This window comes from Chelon labrosus, assembly GCF_963514085.1.
Source record: "Chelon labrosus genome assembly, chromosome: 9".
Taxonomy (NCBI): domain Eukaryota; kingdom Metazoa; phylum Chordata; class Actinopteri; order Mugiliformes; family Mugilidae; genus Chelon; species Chelon labrosus.
In genome coordinates, this window is record NC_140359.1 from 15,585,584 (window position 1) to 15,606,115 (window position 20,532).

Below are 20,532 nucleotides of genomic sequence, written 5' to 3' on the forward strand. Positions count from 1 at the left end.
ATTCTCATGTGTCTTTTCATGCTGCCTTGTATTTCTTCAGTATCTCAGTGGCATTTTAAATCTTATCAAAACCAAAGATGGAATACAAATAAATCTACATTGCCCAGGTGTGGCAGTCGCATTGTGATTATTACTTTATTACTATATCATTGCAGATAAAATAAAACTGTCACCAGGATGGATGGGACCTTGAAGGCAGCACTTCCTGCACAGGGAGCCCTGCCTGCAGGATAGCACGGCTCCTCTCCCTCCAATCATCCGTCTGTGTCTATCAGTTGTGTGTGTGTCGTTAGCTCGGCAGCTAGCTGCAGCTCACCAGGCCACAGCGGCCGGCCGGCGCATCATCCTCAGCTTCCAGCCATGGCGTTGGTTACTCTGCAGCGGTCCCCGACCCCGAGTGCCGCATCCACCGCCAGCACAGCCACCACGACAGCGGGGGAGGTCAGTGTGTCCCCGGGCGAGCTAAGGCGATGCTCCGACGCGGCGGTGTAGACTGAGGATGAGGGGGATGTTGCCGGAGGAAGGCCCGCTGATTGAAGCTAAATTAGCACCGTTAGTTTAACGTGTTATGCTAGGCTGTTAGCTAATGCTAGCTAGCGAGCGACTTCGATACTGAAAGCTGTCGCTGGCTACTACTACATACATGGCAATATGTCTGTCACATATTGGATTATGTGCTTAGAAAAAAACTGCACTTGTTACATGTGTTAGACGCCGATTTTAAGGAGCTCGTGTTCTTTGTCGGACAAGTGCTTTATGAATGACATAAGCCGTGGCTAACGTTAGCTGTTTATGATGTGACTGGCTGACATTGAATATCTACGTTTTGACTTAATCATTTTATACCGCAGTCTGTCTGACACAACACTAGCAATGCTAACTACACTACTGACAGATTTACAGTTATTTACCAACTGTAAAGCTGAGATTTTGTTGTTTTATTCCGTAGTTCCTTTAAGCTACACCATTTATTCACCAGAAAAAAACTAATTATAAACACTCATTCAACTACAGACAGGATTATCTGTATGCTGTCATTTCCATTGTGGTGTGTTTTCCCATTAAGTGTAGGAAAATCTGAGATTTCCTAATTGGAAAACAGCCATATGGGGAAAAGACAGTACTTATTTATATTCCTTTGCAAAACAATTTGAGTTTTCTTGTTTTCTGGTCACTAACAGCAAGTAAATTTAATTGTCTGTGCCACAAAAAACTACCATTCACAAATAAGTTGCCTTTACTATTTCCAAGTAGAGTTATTAGTTGCCAGATGGGGGCGCTAATTACCAGCTATGAACAGAAAAAGCTCACCTTGTTCTGTTCTGGATGAGAGGTTTTGGCATCTGTACCTGCTTTTATTTACAACCTAAGTGTTTGAGATGGATCTGTGTTTAGTCAAAAACAAGTCTGCCAAAAACTTACTGCTTGTTTTCACAACAAAGTTAAGACCATGGAGCGATTAAAAGCGGTAACATTGTTACTCGCTGCGAGTGCGTCGCTTCTTTTAGCAGAATTATATTTGTGTCCCTGTCCGTTATGCGCTGCTGGGTGCTCGTATTGTGGTGTGATGGACAAAAGCTTGCAGAAATGTGCTGCAGCCATGATGTCATCTACTTGTGAGGGGTGGGTGGGGTGGAGGAGTACTGCTGTAGGCAGAGGTAAACAGGAGTGTAAGAGACGCTGGCATGAGGCAGCTTAACATTATATGAATGCAAGGTAATAGAGGTTTAGTCTTGCACTGTTTCATGATCTCCCTGCAGGATCATTTTATTCCGTTCTCCCTAAAAATGGTACTTTCCATTTTTCTGCCCCTTTATCACCCTTCCTGTACAGCTGTACATCGGTGGCTATAGGATTTCCCTGACAGTGGAAAAACATCCGCTGATCAGTGTACTGTAGCAAAATGTACTGTGCTGAAAATGTTCAGGCTATTTCTGATGGGAAGGTCAAGGGAAAGGGTTCAGGACTGCTTTGAGGAACACAGCTACAAGTTCAAGGTGTTGACTTCAAATTCTGCAGATCTCGGTCCTCTGGTCAAACAAGTCTGATCCGTAGAGGCCCTAGTTTCCAACTTGCAGGACTTAAACTATCAGAACAGGACTATCTGCTGCTGATGTCTTGGTGCCAGATAACACAGCACACATTCAGAGGTCTAGTGGAGTCCATGTCTTGATGGGTCAGGGCTGTTTTGGCAAAAATAAAAGGGGGACCTACACATAGACAAAGCTGTAGCCTCCGTCTTAAGGTGTTAACGCTGCAGTAGGAACAGCTTCGTCTTACGTGCCATTCATTTTTCCCTGTTATCTGTCTTGCAGGATTTCGGGAGTGAAGATGAACGGCGAATAAATCAGAGGTGAGTTTGTTTTGAGTTTAGTTTGGCCCTGCATGGTACACGGCAAAGCAGACGGCGTTTCGTTCACAGGTGTTATCGACGGGCCCGCCTGCATCTGTCTTTGAGTCATTCTGTGAAGTCTGTAGTGGCGGCAGACTAGCTGGCTTCACGAAATGAGAACAACTGATCGCCGCTATCATAAAACACCTGTCTGTCTGTCTTGCTGGCAGAGTCATCAGATCCTAAAATCCAACTGTATGTTATTCTCAGTAGTCTCTCAAGTAATATGTTGACAAGTGTGACTGTATATTTATCAGCTGTGGGATTGATGAACTTGTTCTTGATCTGTGAGTCACCGGTTGAGTCACTTGGCTTTTCAACAGCTTTTCTGCCAAGTAGTTTAACAGAGGATTGACAGAAAGCTGATTAGACGCTTGGCACTTGACTGTTTTAGTCATTTACTGAGTCAAAACGTCCACTTTGTTCTTTTTATGATTGCAGATTCTCCCAACAAAAGATGCACTACTGTGCTATGCCATGCATGTAGAACTTGGTGGCAGAAAGATAGAGATTATAAAGAAACCTTTCATACCCTGCACCGTCTAGAAAGAACACCATTGTCCTATGGATGAGTCATGTTCATATACTGTAAATGTAGGTACTTTCTCAGTCTGAATGTTTTTGCGTGCTGCCGATACCGTGACCTTTTTAGATCCAAGAGAATGACTTCAAGAAACCACTTGGCTCCAGTAACTGTGTGTTTTGCGCGTTCAGTTCTGAAAATAGTGGCGGTCCCAGCTTGTACGGTTTTGTTTAGTTTGGCTATGAGATTAGTGCTTTAGAAATGGTGACAGTGTCACGGAGTCGTGTTAAATAGTAAAGTCGGTTTGTCTGCCAAAAGCTGCAGCGGGAGTCCCTGGGGCTGTTTGTGCGAGTCATTGTCAAAGGAGGATGGAAAGACCTTCAGATTTGTCTTTTATTATGAACTTTATTTTACTGACATCAACACACATGTCCTGTGTTGTGCACTTTAAATATTTATTGTGTAATTATGTCTTTTAGATTTAAAAAAAAAAACTTGTACATCAAGATAAATGTTTTTCAGATTTGTGCTAATGAAAAGGTTATGTTGCAGTTAAGAATTAAGATTAAGAGTTAAGAAAAACCTTTATTTGTCCCGCAATGGAGAAACTGCAGTTCACAACAGCATGCAAAAGGGCAGAAAAATAAAAAATATACAAGTACAGGCATATATACAAAGCGTTTTGCACAGATGATTGTCAGATGTTGCACCGATGGACCAGGTGTAACTGGGTTTGAAGTTGTACACTGTACCTTGAGGTGTAATAATATTGCACATATTAAGAATATTCGTTGTGGAGCCTAACAGCAGCAGGAAGGAACGATCTTCTGAGTCTTTCCTTAACACAGCGAGGGTGAAGTTACAGCCCAATAACTTAACACACTGAAATTCAATCACTCTTACAACTATATTATGGAAAAATTCATCCACGAGTGCTCCTGCTTCATTCTGTGTCCATTCGATTCATTGTTCATACTGTATATTCTGTAATATCAGGCTTGTGATGGGCCAAACTGAATTTGATAGCGACCCAGCCACAGCAGAGGGATTTCGCCTCAGATCCTTTCAACACAAATAACTTTTGCAATAGCCTGCTTGTCTTTTGGTTTGACATTGACTTGTGATAACATTGCCCAAGTCTGACTTTATGTGTCGTTCATACTGACAGAGTTCTCCGTTCTGACGTGAAGGCGTGTTGTTCTCACGGATTTGACGTTAAGAGATCAAAGTTGATTTGTCGCATCTTTGTCCCTGAATGTGTGAATCAGAGGATTTTTAAAAAAAAAACAGAAAAAAAAACAGCAACACTTATGACTTTTAGATAATGCGTCAGAGTTTAGCTTCTTTTTAGTTATGCAACAGCAAAGATATGCAATGCCCCCCAGCGATGTATGTGTGTGAGAGTGATCTATGCGTGATGCTAGCCCTGACTTGCCTCGAGATTTCTTCCATTTTTTTTAAAGGGGCCTCTAAGCCGCGTTACGTAACTAAATTTGCCAATAAATTCATCCTTGTTGTTTTAAGGTGTCATATATTGGACAGGGATATTTCTCTTTAGATCAGGATGTGCTGATCTGGTGCTCTAGATATGTACTTACATGTGTTGATGGACAGCTGCGCGTCTGCCAAAGGGGGAGTGTTTGTGCTGGATGTTCCTGGCTGACCTCGATGATGATGATGACAAGCCCGAGGGGTTGATAAAGGCCAATGTAAACATCGCGCAGGTGTCGGTGGCACCGAACCAAGGAGTGATTTCATTTTACCACCTTGTACACAGCGGAGTTGGGCAAGGCACGGAATTGGACAAAAATGTGTGTGTGTTTAGCGAGCAGTGTTTGGAGTGAGAGAAGGAGGGATTCGGCACAGAGGATGAGATAAAGGATCAACAGATTATGAGCTCCACAAACTCATGCTTTTAACGTTCGGTCCGTTTCAACTCGGCGCTTCACTTTCTGGATAAAACAGAACACTTGTCGAGAGTGGTAGTGTACACTGATCAGGCATAACATTATGACCACTGACAGGAGAAGCGAATAACATTGACCATCTTGTGACAATACAGTGTTCTGCTGGGAAACTTTTGAGCCTGGCGTTTGTGTGGATGTTATTTAGATATGTAGCACCCACCTAGACCAGATCAGACCAGACCAGACCAGGCATATTGATGCCGCACACACAAAAACTGAAAAAATATGAAAAACAGCACAAGGTGTTGACCTGGCCTCCAAATTCCCTAGATCCCAAACTGATCAAGTATCTGTGGGATGCACTGCAACAATCCTGATCCACAGAGACCCCTCCCCTGAACCCATAAAGACCCAAAGTCCCCCCACTAACGACATTAGTTTGTTGCCAGACACCACAGGACACCCTGAAAAGGTCCATGTCCATTCTCTGATGAGTCACAACTGTTTTGGAGGCACAAGGGAGACCTGCACAGTATTAGGAAGGTGGTCATAATGTTATGCCTGATCGGTGCATATGCTGATTGAGGACGTGCATAGATAGGAGAATTGTAAATGCCAGCTTTAGGCCTTTATTGGATGAGGATGTTTGTTTCCTGCTCAAACCCTCCACGTCTCCACTGATACCTGTGGAGGTTTTTTTTCTGCCCCTCCCTGCCTCTTTCTTTCTTTCTTTCTATCCCTTTCTGTTGTGTCAATGAGAAAAATGCCAGTATTATGCAACCAATATCCCCAAGAGGAGTCTTTTTTTCCCCTCATTGTGCTGGTGTGTGCTCTAAGAACACCATGAATAAACCAGCCTGGTTACAGCCTGTGTGTAGCCTCTTTGTAGTGAGTCCTCAGTGTAATCCAGTTCAACTCTCACATACCGATCCACCTGGTGACTCACAGCACTGACTTAGAGGACATCTGGTCCTGTTTGGCCCCGTCCAAGTCCATCTGGATACTTTTTCAGCGGCATACTACTGTAACCCCTTAACTCTGTGACATGCGGTCACTCCAGCCTGTTGCTTCTAAAGCTTAACCTCAAATGCAGAGGAAATTCCTGCATGCAGGTTCCTCCTTCGCTGCAGTACCTGCGCCTGACTCATCGAGCTTTCCAAGTTTCCACCTGTGACGTCAGTAAATCTGCATCAGCTCGTAGAGTACAGTACCTGCCAGGGACCAGGTGTTACAGACGCTGTGCTATTGTTAAGGAGAACAGGAGAGCGATCTTGTTATCTGTGTCACAGGGCTATTGTTAACGTCCATCAGCAGGTCCTCCCAGATTAACAGAGTGTGTATGTGTGGGAGTTTGAATGCTTACTGAAAGAGGGAAAGTGCAAAAGAAAGATTTCAGCTCCCAAACATCTGCAACCACGACGCTGCAGCCTCACTTTCAGAATTTTCTGTCGACTGCAATGATTACGTGTCACAGCAGTTCTGTATTTCTGCATCAGAGAACAGTCCCTCCGGTTGCAGGTGTGTTGAAAAGATTCTTCCTTTGCTAACTTGTCACAGTCTCCAAATAATCTAACACAATGCCGTTTGTTTGCGGTACATGTGAGTGAGTGGCAGTCAGCGCTGGCCACTTGAAGGAGAGGGACAAGATAATCCCTCCCTTATAAGCCTGAGCATAATGAGATTTGGTAGTTTTGGGGCATTGCCAGTTCTCGCTGCCCTTTCCACCCCATGCTTGGCCCATGTGTTAAGCTCCCTGGAGGCACTACCTTGGATTCTGTTGACCCCCAATGTGGCATGCACATGGAGACATCCCTTTAGGGCGTTTTGGGCCAAAACTCCTCTGTCTGCTTTTTGTCTGCCAAGTTTTTTTTTTTTTTTTTTTTTTGCTTTCAGGGGAAAGAGAGAAAGGCACACTCACTTTGTTTGGGGGAAATGGTTTGAGCAACATAACATCATGGAAATGTTTTGCATTGGTTTCAGAGGAAGCCTGTTCTGCTAAATTAAATATGGCCTGGTGAAAAAAAAGAGTAAATCATGCAAGACTCTTTTCTATGTTGCTTACACACTTGGATGTTTAACCTTTAGTTTACTGCAGACGATTGTGATAAAGTCAGAGCAGACAGAATGATGGGGGTGACTGGCTGTGTTGGCCTGAGGCAGCGGGTGGAGGCTGCAGTCCGTCCCTGCAAGCGGGAGGCTGACTTGCTCGCTGAGACACTCCGACGAGGGAGGAGGAGGAGGAGGAGGAGGCAACCGGAGGGAGGGAGTGGCATCTGAACAGACGGCACTTCTCCACTGAGCAGCGCAGACGAGTTGCAGACTGTCAGTCAGTCTGTCACTCAAATACCGGTCGGGGCCGAGAGCTGGAGTTGTCACTCTTTCCCTCGCGCTGTTTCTGGAGACTGATGAAGAGGAGGTAGCTGGTGCCGGAGAGGCCCGTGTTTTGTTGAGGTCAGCAGGATGCATCTGGTGGTAGAGCCCATTCAGGACGCCGTGATGAAGATGCTGCCCTACTTTGTGGAGAACGCCGTGTTGACCCAGAGTGAGATAAACCGCATGTGAGTTTAGTTTACCTTCCTAAATGGTGTTTGAACAGCTGTTTGAACAAGGTCCTTCACTGATCACATTTGCGAAGAAATACCCACTCTGAGCTCAGTGGGCACAGCTTCTGAATGGTTCTGAAACAATTTTAACTTCATTTGCAGTTTAACTTTTTATTTATGTATTAGCAGGTTATTGAATGTTGGCTGGGTAGTTTTACATGCAACATAGTCTGTGGTGTCATTTTTAGGCCAGCAGATTAAATCAATCAGACTTTTTTCAGCTGATATGAGATAATAGACCTCAATGAAAACAATTCAATGACAGATTAGATTCAGTTGTGCACAAATCACTCTTATTATCCATATTCCATGTGACTGTCAAACCTGACTGGATCCGACTCCTCCGTGTATTTCTGTAAAAGGTACTGTAGGTTACAATCATGACGAATCTGGCGCACGTTTTTGTCGTAGTCTTTGTTTGCTTTGATACCAGATGTATTTTTAGCCCTAGTGTTTGTGGAGAAGCTGATAGCAGGGTGCAGTTGGGGCAAGAGACAGTACAGTCAAGGCTGTCCAATTAGGATGTCTGAGTATGGCCTGTGGAGTATAGGGACGACTCTTGATTTACACGTCTGGACAGGGTTCACACATTCTCAAATTGCACTGTCAAATATATAGTTGTCTATCCCCTTGAAATGATCAGGTATCTCAGATTAACACTTGGGAGCGTGCTCAGTGTTGAAATACCAAACTGGTCTCGGTCTTCATGTCGCCACCTTGGCCTCATATCATCTAATATTCACCGACAGCAGACCCTCCTGTCAGCCTCATAAATCTCGGAACAGTGAGAAACAGAAATCTACCAAAAGGAGGACAAAAGCTCTTGTTGAGAAGTGTCCACCCCCGGGCTTTGTCACTGAATTTTTGTTTTTTTTCTGCGGTGCTGGGGGCGGCCGGAATTTATTGTGAGGTGAACAAAATCCATTGTTCCCACAAAATCGTCTGTTTGTGCCGGGCCTGCTCCTCTGTACGTGGGTTTTTAAAAAGCCTGATCAGAGAGAGAGCTGGTGGAGGGAGCAGATTCAGAGCTGGATGTAGAAGTGAACTGTGGTGAGACGCATTGGTTGTTGGAAATGTATGTGCAGTATTTATATATATATAAATATATATGTTAATGATACCATGCATTTTCTATTAGATAGTAGAGGGTCGTACTGATTTTAACACAGTTATTGTGCGAACTGATTGGTATAATCAGCAAAAGTAATATTCGACCGATAACCAGTCATACTGCCATTACATCATCACAGTGACTTCATGGTAGCTGTATGGAGACAGGTTTGTTGTAAGTGCCAGTTTAGATGTTGTTTTGATCCTGTCACTCATCACTTCTTTACTTTCCTAATCATGTCCTGGTTTGCCAGAATGCACACGCAGAATACACTGTGCCTGTGTCCCACCCTGCTGCCAGGTAGATTTATGAATGTGCTCACATTGTTCTTCATTCAAATGGAATGATTGAATTCAGCCCCGGAGGAAACACCTCACTTAGTTTTACTGCTGTTCCCTACTTGTGTCATCTGTTGACAGCTCCACGGGCTAACCTGAAAAACTCAGGATTTTTACAGGCAGGTGTGAAGTGGTAATTGCTGCTTTTTTTTTTTTTTTTTTCTGTCTTTGAGAAAGTTTAGCAGCGCTAACAATCAGTTAGAACAGTTATTCAGGCCTGGGTTGCATTAGACCCAGCCAGCAGAGACCTGACAAGTCTGACAAATCTGAACCGAGCCAATGCAGCAGAAAAAAGTCAGATAAGCAGTCAGGATCAAAGCTTGATTCATGGCGGCTGCAGACCTGAGGTCTGCTTCGGTAACGTGGCAGCTTGGCTTTTCCACTCAGCTGTTGAGGTAATACGCCAGCAGCAGACAACCATGATTTATGCTCTCCTTGCTGGCTGTGTCTAACTGAACCGAACCACCTTGTTTAAACTATAAATTAAAATTTTCTTCTGTCCCACCACTCGTCGTAGTTGTTAAATAAGCAAGCCAGTGCCATTTTGCTGAACTGTTGTCTATATTTAAAGACTTATAACTTGTTTCTCCTGTTTGTTTGCAGCCTGAGTGAGAGCTTCTTCATGGTGAAGGGTGCTGCTCTCTTCCTGCAGCAGGGAAGCAGTCACCAGGGCCAGAAAGCACATCCTCATCACAAACATGCAGGTGAGAACCACAGCGCCATCATTTACCCAAACTGGTCTCATCTATAGCTTCATTAGGCTTCTCATCCAGGCTGTACGATGACATTAATGTGCAGCACGCCCCTAACGCCGTAGCAGATGTTTGTAGTTGAGGTGTGGAGGATGGAGGCTGCCTCGCTGATAAGCATGTTCCAGACATTTAGCTTAGGCAGATTAGTGTTTAAATCCAGCGTATGTAGCGCTGAGGATGAAACTTCTGGGACGATTAAAGGCGGCCATTATTGTTTGTGTTACCTCAAGTGTCCTCTGTTCTCGCTATGCTAAGTTCAGACGGTGAATGTAAACTATTCTCAGCATCTCTTCTATGACTTACAGATAATTTAATGATTTTTTTGACACATTCAGATGTGTATGTGTATGTTGTGACTTGTTTATTGTACCGATTAAAGTCTGAAGTCACATGACAAGTTGGACTGGACTGGCGCCTTTTAAAATGTCGTTATATTTAGGCTACAGTTATTGCTCTAAAGACATAAGGCTGACCTGAAAATCTAGTGGCATGATGGGAATACAACAGCAGCCAAGTCATTTGGCAAGTCGTGGCAACAGCTGGCAGCTTTGTCCATTTTAGCAGCCACTTTGTCAGGTAACCCACATATTTGCAGGTCCCGCTTTGTCCACAAAACATTGAGCTGGGGACAGGGCTGTGTCATTTCCCGGTAACTGTGGCCTTTAAGAAAAAAGTGTGATACAGGGAGGTTGAAAGTGTTTGATAGATATTCCTGCTCTGGTGCCCCACTATCAGTAGCTTTAAGCTGCTGCTTGTGTCATTCCAATATCTGCAACGTAGACACACTGAAATACTCTTTGAATGTGCATTTATGTACATTTTATTACAATTTGAAGTTATAAACAGTGAAAGTGACTTCGTAAACGTGTTTCACTCTGTGGAGTTTTGTGCCGTTTCCTCTGTCATGCTGTCAATAAGCGTCTATGGCTATAATAAAAATTTAGATCAGGCTAATCAGCATGAATTATGAGAAGCCAGCTCTGTTCGACAGTTTGTAGTTCTAGTTCCTAGCGAACAGTGGCTCCTCCGGTTTCCCCCTCAGTTCCCCCTTTGAAAGAAGTCTTCATTTCATTCAAGTGCAAGGTTTTGGTTCAGACACTGATGACTTGAGGCAACGTCACAGTTAGGCCTTAGTTGCCTTTGTAGTTCCTGGATGTTTGTTCTGGTTTAAAGCAGCAATGGATAGTGAACTTAAAGCATTCGTGTCAGTCATCGGATAGATTAGTTTTAGCTGAACATGTTCCAACAAAGAGTCAATGGAGGAGAATTAGGTTTATACATGACATTGCTGAAGATATTAGTTAGTTAAGGACAGTGGTTCCCAAACTTTCTCTGCTGGGCCCCCCTTTGGTACATAACAAAATCTTCACGCCAATCAATTGTCGCTCCCATCCCGATTATTTTGACACTTTTTGACTTTAGTTTCCAAGCCTGTGATCAACACCATGCTGTAGAGAAACAAAGACGCTGTCGCTTCAAGTGTCATTTAATGTGAAAGAGTAAATGCGAATATCAGAGAAACCAGAGAGAGTCACTTTCTGTTTCGTGCCAGTGGCTGTAAATAAAATCCAGCCAATATGTCACATTTTGTCTGTCTGACTTGTTCTGACATATTTCAAAATAGTTGGCTCTCTGTCAGCTGCTTCTTAGCATGCTGTTGGTACATCCTCACACCCTGTTTTTCTTTAATAATCCAGCTCTGCTGACATGTGTAGACAGAGGGTGCGCTGAGGGATGTGAAATGAACAAAGACAAGTTCCTGAATTGTGGTTTTGTTCCTGATAAATTTGCTCCTGTTAAGACGGTAGATTTATTGTCAATTAATTTCTCTTTAGTCAGTAAACTACACATGTCAAGTGATAAAAATCAGTCAATGGGCTGTACGTTAGGAGTTCCAGGTGCAGGCTTTAGTTCTAGTGTCAAACAGGAGGGAGCTGTACAGCTTCATCTACCTTCACTAGGCTACAGCCGTGCCTTTAATTGTATAAGCTGATTGTGTCCCCAGCTATATTCTTATTAACGCTCTTACACAGCGTTGTCAAAGTACAACCTTCTGTGCGACGGGATAGATTTAGAACCGCTGACCCCAAACAACCCTCCGTCTCCCCCAACAGGTGACTTACCCCAACACCTGCAGGTGATGATAAACATTCTTCGCTCGGAGGACAGAATCAAACTGGTAAGAGACGACATGAGTGTGTGCATACATCAAAACAAAAGCTTCCAAGCACATATACACACACAGATACACACACACACATACATACAGGCCAGTGACTAATAACCTGGCATAGCAAATCCTCCAGAATGCATTTTATTGTGTACTTAGGTTGCTTACTTACTCACTGTAATTATTAGCTCATTGGAGCAGGTTAAAACACACTCTGGAGAGCATTACGAAATGTTTCCATTGTGTGTACATGTTAGTGTGAGGTACCTTATGTTTATCCCTGTGCTCTCACACATCCTGAGGACTCACTTACCCTGTTACATTAAGTTTGTAGTCTAACTTCCACCTCAAGCTGTGACACTATGTTGGACACAGATTTCATGGTCAGTGGATTTTACCAGCCTGTAGCGGCTTCTTCTTCGCGTAGGTTGTTTTGTGCAGTTTTCACGTGCATGAAGGAAGCACACTTTTAACTCAGTTAATGATAGAAATCACACAACCTCTGTTTAATATTGGCGTAAGGAGATTATTTTATTCTTTTTTTTGCTAAGTAAACTCTGCGTTTCCTGTTTCCAGGCAGTGAGGCTGGAGAGTGCATGGTCGGATCGTGTGCGGTACATGGTGGTGGTGTACACCAGTGGGCGACAGGACACGGAGGAGAACATCCTTTTGGGAATCGACTTCACCAACAAAGACTGGTACAGAAATGCCGCCTCAAACTGGAGCTGGGAATATTTGCCCGTGTCCAGAAGAAATTAATTATTAAACAGATTTTTTTGATACGTGATAATAGAATATACACTATAGACTTCAAACATAAGTCATTTGAAAGAAAAGTTATTTATTTTATTTTTTTCTGTATGATTAGACTTGTTTTTATCACATAGCAACATAAATTTTAACTTCCCATCTACATTTTCTTGTGAACATACAGTTTAATATTTTTGTGTCCTTTGCCAGCAAAAGCTGTTCCATCGGCATGGTGCTACCTCTGTGGAGCGACACAAAGATCCATCTGGACGGAGATGGGTGAGTTTTATCTCTTTCTGACCCCTGTTGCAAGGACAGCGGATGCAGCTGCAGCGGTATCCCTCGGATTTTTACCCAACACTGCATCTACCCCTGACACTTCAGATCAACTTGACGGGGGGCTCCAGCTCAGGGAGTGACCATCTGTTTTGATTTCTCCCCCAGGGGCTTTACTGTGAACACGGCCGGTCGGACTCATGTCTTCAAACCTGTGTCGGTGCAGGCTATGTGGTGAGTAATAATCAACCTCTGGAGTCACTGGGGCTGTCTACAACGGTTTACTTTTACGACATGCCACGGTCTCCTGATGTGGATTGCTGCAGCCATGCAGGGTGAGGCAGTGCTGATTCATTCTGCCCCCTGCTGGCGTGAAGACTCATGTGCACAGACTTGTATAAATCTAAATAGTAAATACAGTCCTTTGATTATTTTGTTCATTCAGTTCATAAAACCATGCATTAATCAATCATCTACAACTAAAGCCTTTTTATTTTTCAACAATCTAGGTCAGCCCTGCAGGTGCTGCACAAAGCATGCGAGGTGTCACGCAGGTATAACTACTTCCCCGGAGGCATGGCTCTCACCTGGATGGGCTACTACGAGAGCTGCATCGCTTCAGACCAGAGCTTCATCAACGAATGGAACGCCATGAAGGACCTGGAGACCCCACGGCCAGACTCACCCACCATGTTTGTTGACAAGTCAGTAAACGGGCTCCCATTACGTAAAGACTAATCACCCCCTATACGTGCTGTAGGGAATAGATTCAGCGTGTGTACGACTAGTGTAAGACTGCTGAGATTGTAATGAGGCTTCATCTTCGGTAGGCCTTCAGAGAGAGAGAGGACAGAGTGCCTTATCAGAGCCAAACTCAGAAGCATCATGACGTGCCAGGACCTCGAGAACGTCACCTGCAAACAGGTAAAATATAGTAGCACACAAACAATGCAATAAACCACACCTTTGCACCTGTCTCCTGTGCTTTAATTTACCACGACGGTGTTGACATTCTATATTTGCATATAAATTCATGCAAAGGTTTGGGAGGGCCTGTGCAAATTTTGGTTGCTGGCAGCTAAACAAAACTAAAGGCCACTTCAGCAAAAACACAAGTATTTTTTTTTTTTTTTTATGTTAATAAAAAAAAAGGAAATACTAAATCTGTATCTGAGCACCGTAACGGGCCCTTTGACAGACAGTTTTATGAATTTAAACCCACACTTCCTTGTAGATCATGTCAAGTTGTGAGAGCCAGTTTTGTGCTTAGCTCACAGGCGGGGTTTCTTTTTAATGTCTACATCCTGTTTGTGCATCAGAGAGGTGTATCACTACTTGTGTGCCAGCTAAAACCTTCCTGCAGCTCCTCATTAACCATGAGGTTTTACCTTTTTTGGGCAGCAGATGTGCAGTTTCATCTAAAAGTTGCCTTGGTTTTTTTCTAGATCTCGTCATGACACGCACAATTCCCCTGAACTCAATCCTGTTAATCTCATTAGATAAAGACTAATGCATTCTAATTTGAAGAGAGGCTCATTTAATGTTGTTGTTTTTTTTTGCTGTGAAACCTTCCACACAGAAATCAAGTCATGCTGTATGATTTTTTTGTTAGATTCGCACAGAGTTGGAGCAACACATGAACTGCAACCTGAAGGAGTACAAAGAGTTCATTGACAATGAGATGCTGCTGATCCTGGGCCAGATGGACAAAGCCACGCTCATCTTTGACCATGTCTATCTGGTGAGAAAACCGACGCTGTCTGCTGCAATATCCAAAAAAAAAAAAAAAAAAGAAAACGTCTGCTACATTTGTTGCTGAAAGGCTGAGATAAAACAATTCCCTTTCCGTTCCATCCCAAAGGAAGACTGGTGTTTAAGCATAGACTACAGTCTACAGTATGTGTTTAAGCAATCTCCCCTGTGAAATAATTGTTTTGGAGAAAGAACAGTCTCCCAAAGATTGGGAAATATGCACAGTCTAAACAGTATTTTCTCTCATTTGTTTTTAGGGATCTGAGTGGAATGCATCTAATTTGGAGGAGCTGCAAGAGACAGGGTGATTTATTTTAGATTACGGACGGGCTAAGATAGCTGCACACGAAACATATTTTCAGTATGATTTGAGCAAGAAAGAATGTTGTTGATGAGTTAACATTATCTCTCTTTCCCAGGGTGGGCTATATCCTCAATGTCACCAGGGAGATCGACAACTTCTTTCCAGGCACGTTCAGTTACCACAACATACGCGTGTACGATGAAGAGGCCACTGACCTGCTCGCTCACTGGAACGACACATACAACTTCATTGTTAAAGCAAAGTGAGTCCTGAGTGGAACGCAAAACATGTTGCTCATGTGTGTATCAGCTCACTCGGCGTCATGAACCTAATTTCCCCCGTTTGTTTTATGTTTGGGGAGATCAAATTTCCAAAGAGGAGATCACAGTGAAGGGTTCATTCATGAGACTGATGGAAAAAGCTATTTGGTACTAATCCCTCCTTACGTTTCTGCTCTGTGCCAAGTATTTGCTGATGGGCCTGGAACCTCTGGGGCAGGTTTTCTAGTGCAGGAAATTGCTCATTAGTTAAACTCTAAATGTGCTTTTGTGCAGTTGCACAATAAGGAAGTGCTACTTGGAAGAGGGATGCACATTTCTGACTATTGCTAAACCAGGTGTTCACTTTGCAAACTTGGATTTGTGATTTTTTTTTTTGTTTGTTTGTTTGTAGCTTAAAGTCAGTGCTCCTACGTTGCTCTATGAGACAGATTCAGAGGCACGTATTGTTATTGGTCAAAAATGGTTTAGGAACAACTCAAACTCAAAAAAACATGAAAAACAGCACAAGGTGTTGACCTGGCCTCCAAATTCACTAGATCCCAAACTGATCAAGTATCTGTGGGATGCACTGGAACAAGTCTGATCCACAGAGGCCCCTCCCCTCAACCCATAGGACCCAAAGGCCCCCCACTAACGACGTTCTGTTGCCAGACACCTCAGGACACCCTCAGAAGGCCCATGTCCGTTCTTCCTGCCCAGTCTTATGCCTGAGTGGTGTATATATTTACATATGATGGAATAAATACTTTCCCTTTCCCTTTCATGACCTGTTCCAACGTCTGGTCGTCCTAATTGGAGATTTTCCATGCACATAAATACCGTTATTGCATGAGCTCAATTCTTTTTCAGTGTTTCTGCGTAGCAGCTCAGATGGATTCTCCGCACTATTAAGAATTTATGGTTTTTTATTGTCTTCTAACTTGTGAAGTATATAGTGTAGTATACATACATTATCACTGTTCAATCTACTTGCTACAAACTTGGTGAGAGGGGGAGCAACAGAGAGATCAGTGTGGTTAATTGAGAAGAGAAATCATAATAGCTTGTTTCATCACAGTTAATGTTCACGTTGATGAATAACACACTCCTCTACATGAATTCATTTCACCCATTTAAACATAATAGTTGTTTTCTTGTGTCTGAAAATGTCAACTCTGACGTCTATGTTGTTTTTTTTAATCAATCCATTTCCCACCTACCTGGTTTTATACTTCAGGATACACAGTCTACACTATATACAGACGCCTCTGTGTTATATAACTGTACATTCTCTCCCACAGGAAGAACCACTCCAAGTGTCTTGTTCACTGCAAGATGGGTGTCAGTCGGTCCGCCTCCACCGTCATAGCCTATGCCATGAAAGAGTACGGCTGGTCACTGGAGAAAGCTTACAACTTTGTCAAGCAAAAGAGGAGCATCACTCGACCCAACGCGGGTTTCATGAGACAGCTGGCGGAGTACGAGGGCATTTTAGATGCCAGGTACAGTCCTTCACTAGATGCGTAGTGCGCAGTTTTATTTAATAGTGGTGTTTCCTCAGTTGACCCGTTTTTGACTTCTGTGTTTTTTCCACGTACTGCATTTGTCCGTTTCTAGTAAACAGCGGCACAACAAGCTGTGGCACCCGGACGCAGACTGTGAGATGGCAGAGGGTCAGCAGGGGTTGGCTCAGTGTTGTGGAGGAGAGGAGGGAGGTCACGTGACTCCAGAGCCAGGGATGTCACCCTGCTGTGAAGAGGCGCTGTCTGATAAAGGCGCAGCGTGCCCCTCACCTTGCAGGACTGTTTCACTGGAGATAGACCCGGCCTACAACAACTACTATTTCCGCCGGCTCTCGGACTCGGCGCTGGACAGTGAACCATCAACGCCTGTGCGTGGCCCTCCCCTTCTAGGCATGGAGAAAGTCTTTATAGAAATCGAGGATGTGGAGCGAGATGCTCTGCTGGATGACGAGGCGTTTGACGGCCGTGAAGGCTTGCCACTCCCCCACTTTGGGCCAACAGCCGAGGGGACCGCTGCCCAGACCTGCAGCCGTGGGCCCGAGCCGCTGGAGGAGCTGCGTCTGCGGCTGGAGTTCAGCACAGTCGAGGAGGAGGATGAGGAGGAGGTACAGAAGGAGGAGGCAGAGATGGAGGTACTAATGCAGCCAGACGATGGAGGGGGTGGCGAAGGAGGCGGTGGTGAAACGCAGGATGTGGAGGTAGAGGGGGACACGGAGGGGAATGGAATGGACCTGGCAACTCTCAATGAAAACTCCAACAACAACAACCATTTGAGCAGTCTACATAATCACAGTGAAAGTAACATGATGTCCAGCCAGAAAAAAGATTCTCCAACTCTAGCTTCTAAGCTTTGCCTTAACCCCAGTCCTCCTGAAGTCCCAAGTGCTTCATTCCCACAGTCCCATACCTCTTCTGAAGGCCTCACGTCTTCAGTGGGACTGCTTCGCCCCTGTGGCCCTCTGTGTCACTGTGCCAACTGTGCAGCCTCCCCACCTTCAGCTCCCGTTGACAGAGAGGAGCAGCCAGGAGGATCACTGCAATTGACGGAGCCTGAAGACACTGGAGATTTGCCGAAAGAAATGCCTGAAGTTGATGAAAGTCAGACTGCAGCTGCCTCAGAGGCTCTCCCTGAACTCATGAGCATGGATCCGGAGGAGGCGGCAGCGGCTTCCTACGCTGGCCAACAGGAGACCCTTTTACAGCTGCGTCAGTCTGGACTGGTCCGCCGCCGTGCAGAGAGACTAGAGAGACTGTCAGGTTTATCTCAGGAGAGCCTGCACTCTCTGAAGTCTTTCCATGCATGCCAAAAGTCCAAGACGAGTCCCTGCCACACTGAGGAGGAAGAGGAGTGCTCCGGCTTTACCGGTGACTTCGTTAAATCTTCAACACCATGCCAAGTGCGGTTGGAGCCACTGGTGGTTCCGCTGACCAACGAAGCCTTGTTAGGGGTGGTGGGGTCTGGGTTGCTCACACCCACCTCCTCGCCTCATGGCTCCACTCTGACGCGCAGCTCCAGCAGTGACAGCCTGCGCAGCGTTAGGGGGAAACCTGGCCTCGTACGTCAGAGGGCGCAGGAGATCGAGACCCGCATGCGGCTGGCGGGCCTAACCGTGCCCTCAAGGCTGAAGCGGTCCAACTCGCTGGCCAAGTTGGGCAGCCTCAACCTCTCCTCTGAGGACCTCTGTTCGGCATGCTCCTCAGATGCGGGAACCCTGCTCCTCCTCTCACTCTCCCCAGAGCCAGACCCCGGCCTGGAGTGGGACTCCCCCACCGCCTCTGCTCTATCCCGGCCCGGCAAGGACCTGCGCACTCCAGAGAGAGCACTACCAGCTGAGCCCAGGAGCTGACATATCAAGTGGAGGTTACATGCACTCCACTCACCGATTCATCTGTCACCCCGTGGGGCTGAAGGAGGCCGTGCAGATTCAGGAGAGATTGGAATCTGAGGAAACTAATGAAAACTACAACAACAAAAAAAAACACACAATGCCAACTGTTGTTCTAAGGAGTGCAGACTCCTCTGCCACATTGTTTCTCCAACTGCTGTTCACAATGATAAAAGTCATATTGCTGTATCTGACAAGTGTGTAAAGCCATCAGTTCACCTCTAACTTTGTTTGATTCATGGACAAACAAGTGCCTTACCTACGAGACCAGAGGCACAGAGCTGTGTGTTAGGCTGCAGAATGAGACGGTACAAGACGCTCTATAACCTTTAACCTGGTATCCATTGGCACTTACATTATTTTTTACCCGTCGGGTACAAAGTGGTAGCCTACATCGATAAACTTGACTCCCTCAGAGAGCTTGACGGAAAGCAAAGTGTTAAATAAATGTAGAGTTGTTTACCACAAAATTTATGTTTTAGATGCTAGAGGGTTGTAAAATTAATGGTTACCTCATGTTGCATTCATGGAGCTCTTGCTCAGATGAACACCAGGCAAGAGTTTAACTCGGTTCGTCTGTCGATGTCGAGTAAAAGTGAGGAAATCAGTCTTTTAAATGGAGACGTGTGTGTTAATGCATTCACTACGTGTGAGTCTCTGAGCGCGTGAATGGGATGAAAGTGGAGAGAGAAGGTTGGAAGTTTTGCCAGAGGCATGCTCACTGTTTTCAACAAACATTTCCGAGTTTGTTGTTTCTTTGCACTGCTTTTTTTATTGAGTGAATACTGGTACACAGCAAGCTATCTTCCAAAATAACATTGGAGTAATGTTATTGACCTCATCATTCCCTGTAATGTACAATGTGTTTGGGAGAGCGGAGTGAGGGGACACGCTGCATGGATTGAAATGATAATACAAATGCCAAATGTGGCAGGAGCGGAGGATTTATGACAGTCAAATCTTAAAAAGGTTTTCCCGACCTGACTTTAGCTGAACATTACTGTATAAACATTTAACGTACAGTATAAACACAAATCATTACAAATTCATTTTTAAGGGTTGCCAACATTTTAAACTCATTTGTGCTTTTTGAAATGTGAAAGACCAAAGTTGTTTTGCTTTTTTTTTCCTTTCGGCTGTCTTAACTAATTGGAAAGACCATTGAAGCTGTACAAAATCTGTGAACCATAATGTCAATCACGTGCGTAATTAAATGCTGTCACATCTTTTTGCACCTTTTGGGAGAAACGAAAAGAGACTCCGTGGAGTCGTCAGGCTCATAGCTGTTAAGCTTTTACGCTCATATCATCGATGAGTTTTGAAGCTTTTGTCACGCTGACGTGACGGCGATCACAATGGGTTACTTCACGGTTTTGTAACCATTTTCTTTTTATATTTAAGTATGCAGTAATTTTTGTACTGTACATTGCTGTAGTTTGAATGCATATTGCACTTTTTATGTTGGTAAAAATAATGTACTGTATGTGTTAACTATGGAAATAAACATTTCTTTTACATAATTTGTCATGGATTCTGTTTTCTTCTTATTGTAACTGATTTAAAACCTATACTACGGAAATAAGTTTGTGCTGTACAGTGAGACAAACAGATCTTCATGAATGGGGAAACAATCAGGCTCAGATATTTAAGCATAACTAAATATATGTGCTCTGCCTCGACTGCGATGGAGTGTGTGTACCCTGAAATTACATCATGGTGCCCACATCTGTATGCTTTGGCAGGAGAACCGTATTCTAAAAAGTCGAGTTATATAACATTTGGCTTCCCCTTCACTGTTTGCATGACATCAGTGAAATTACTTAAGTTACACGCTCTTGTTACTCCCGGCCCATATGACTGTGCATGTCTGCATGGTGAATGGTCGGCCCTGTGCACGGAATAGCATGTGGTGCTGAATTGACGTGGCTGAGATGTTATTTAGTGTGGTGTGGGAAGCCTTTCAGCTCCTGTTTTTACATTTACAT

At 44.4% G+C, this 20,532-nt stretch overlaps 1 protein-coding gene across 2 annotated transcripts; it reads left to right on the forward strand.

The window, feature by feature from the left end:
- Positions 1–239: 239 nt before the first annotated feature.
- Positions 240–20,061, forward strand: ssh1a (slingshot protein phosphatase 1a). Of its 2 annotated transcripts, XM_084551328.1 has the most exons (14): positions 240–441; positions 2,316–2,353; positions 9,478–9,578; positions 11,741–11,805; positions 12,373–12,494; positions 12,757–12,825; positions 12,991–13,056; positions 13,332–13,526; positions 13,653–13,746; positions 14,435–14,563; positions 14,832–14,878; positions 14,994–15,140; positions 16,440–16,640; positions 16,756–20,061. In XM_084551328.1, the coding sequence occupies exons 1-14, from the start codon at positions 361–363 to the stop codon at positions 18,506–18,508; spliced, it is 3,108 nt and encodes a 1,035-aa protein (XP_084407454.1). In that variant the 5' UTR covers positions 240–360; the 3' UTR covers positions 18,509–20,061. The 2 variants fall into 2 exon arrangements, with proteins under 2 accessions (XP_084407454.1, XP_084407455.1); XM_084551329.1 differs by lacking the exons at positions 240–441; positions 2,316–2,353 and adding an exon at positions 7,158–7,380.
- The last annotated feature ends 471 nt before the right edge of the window (positions 20,062–20,532 follow it).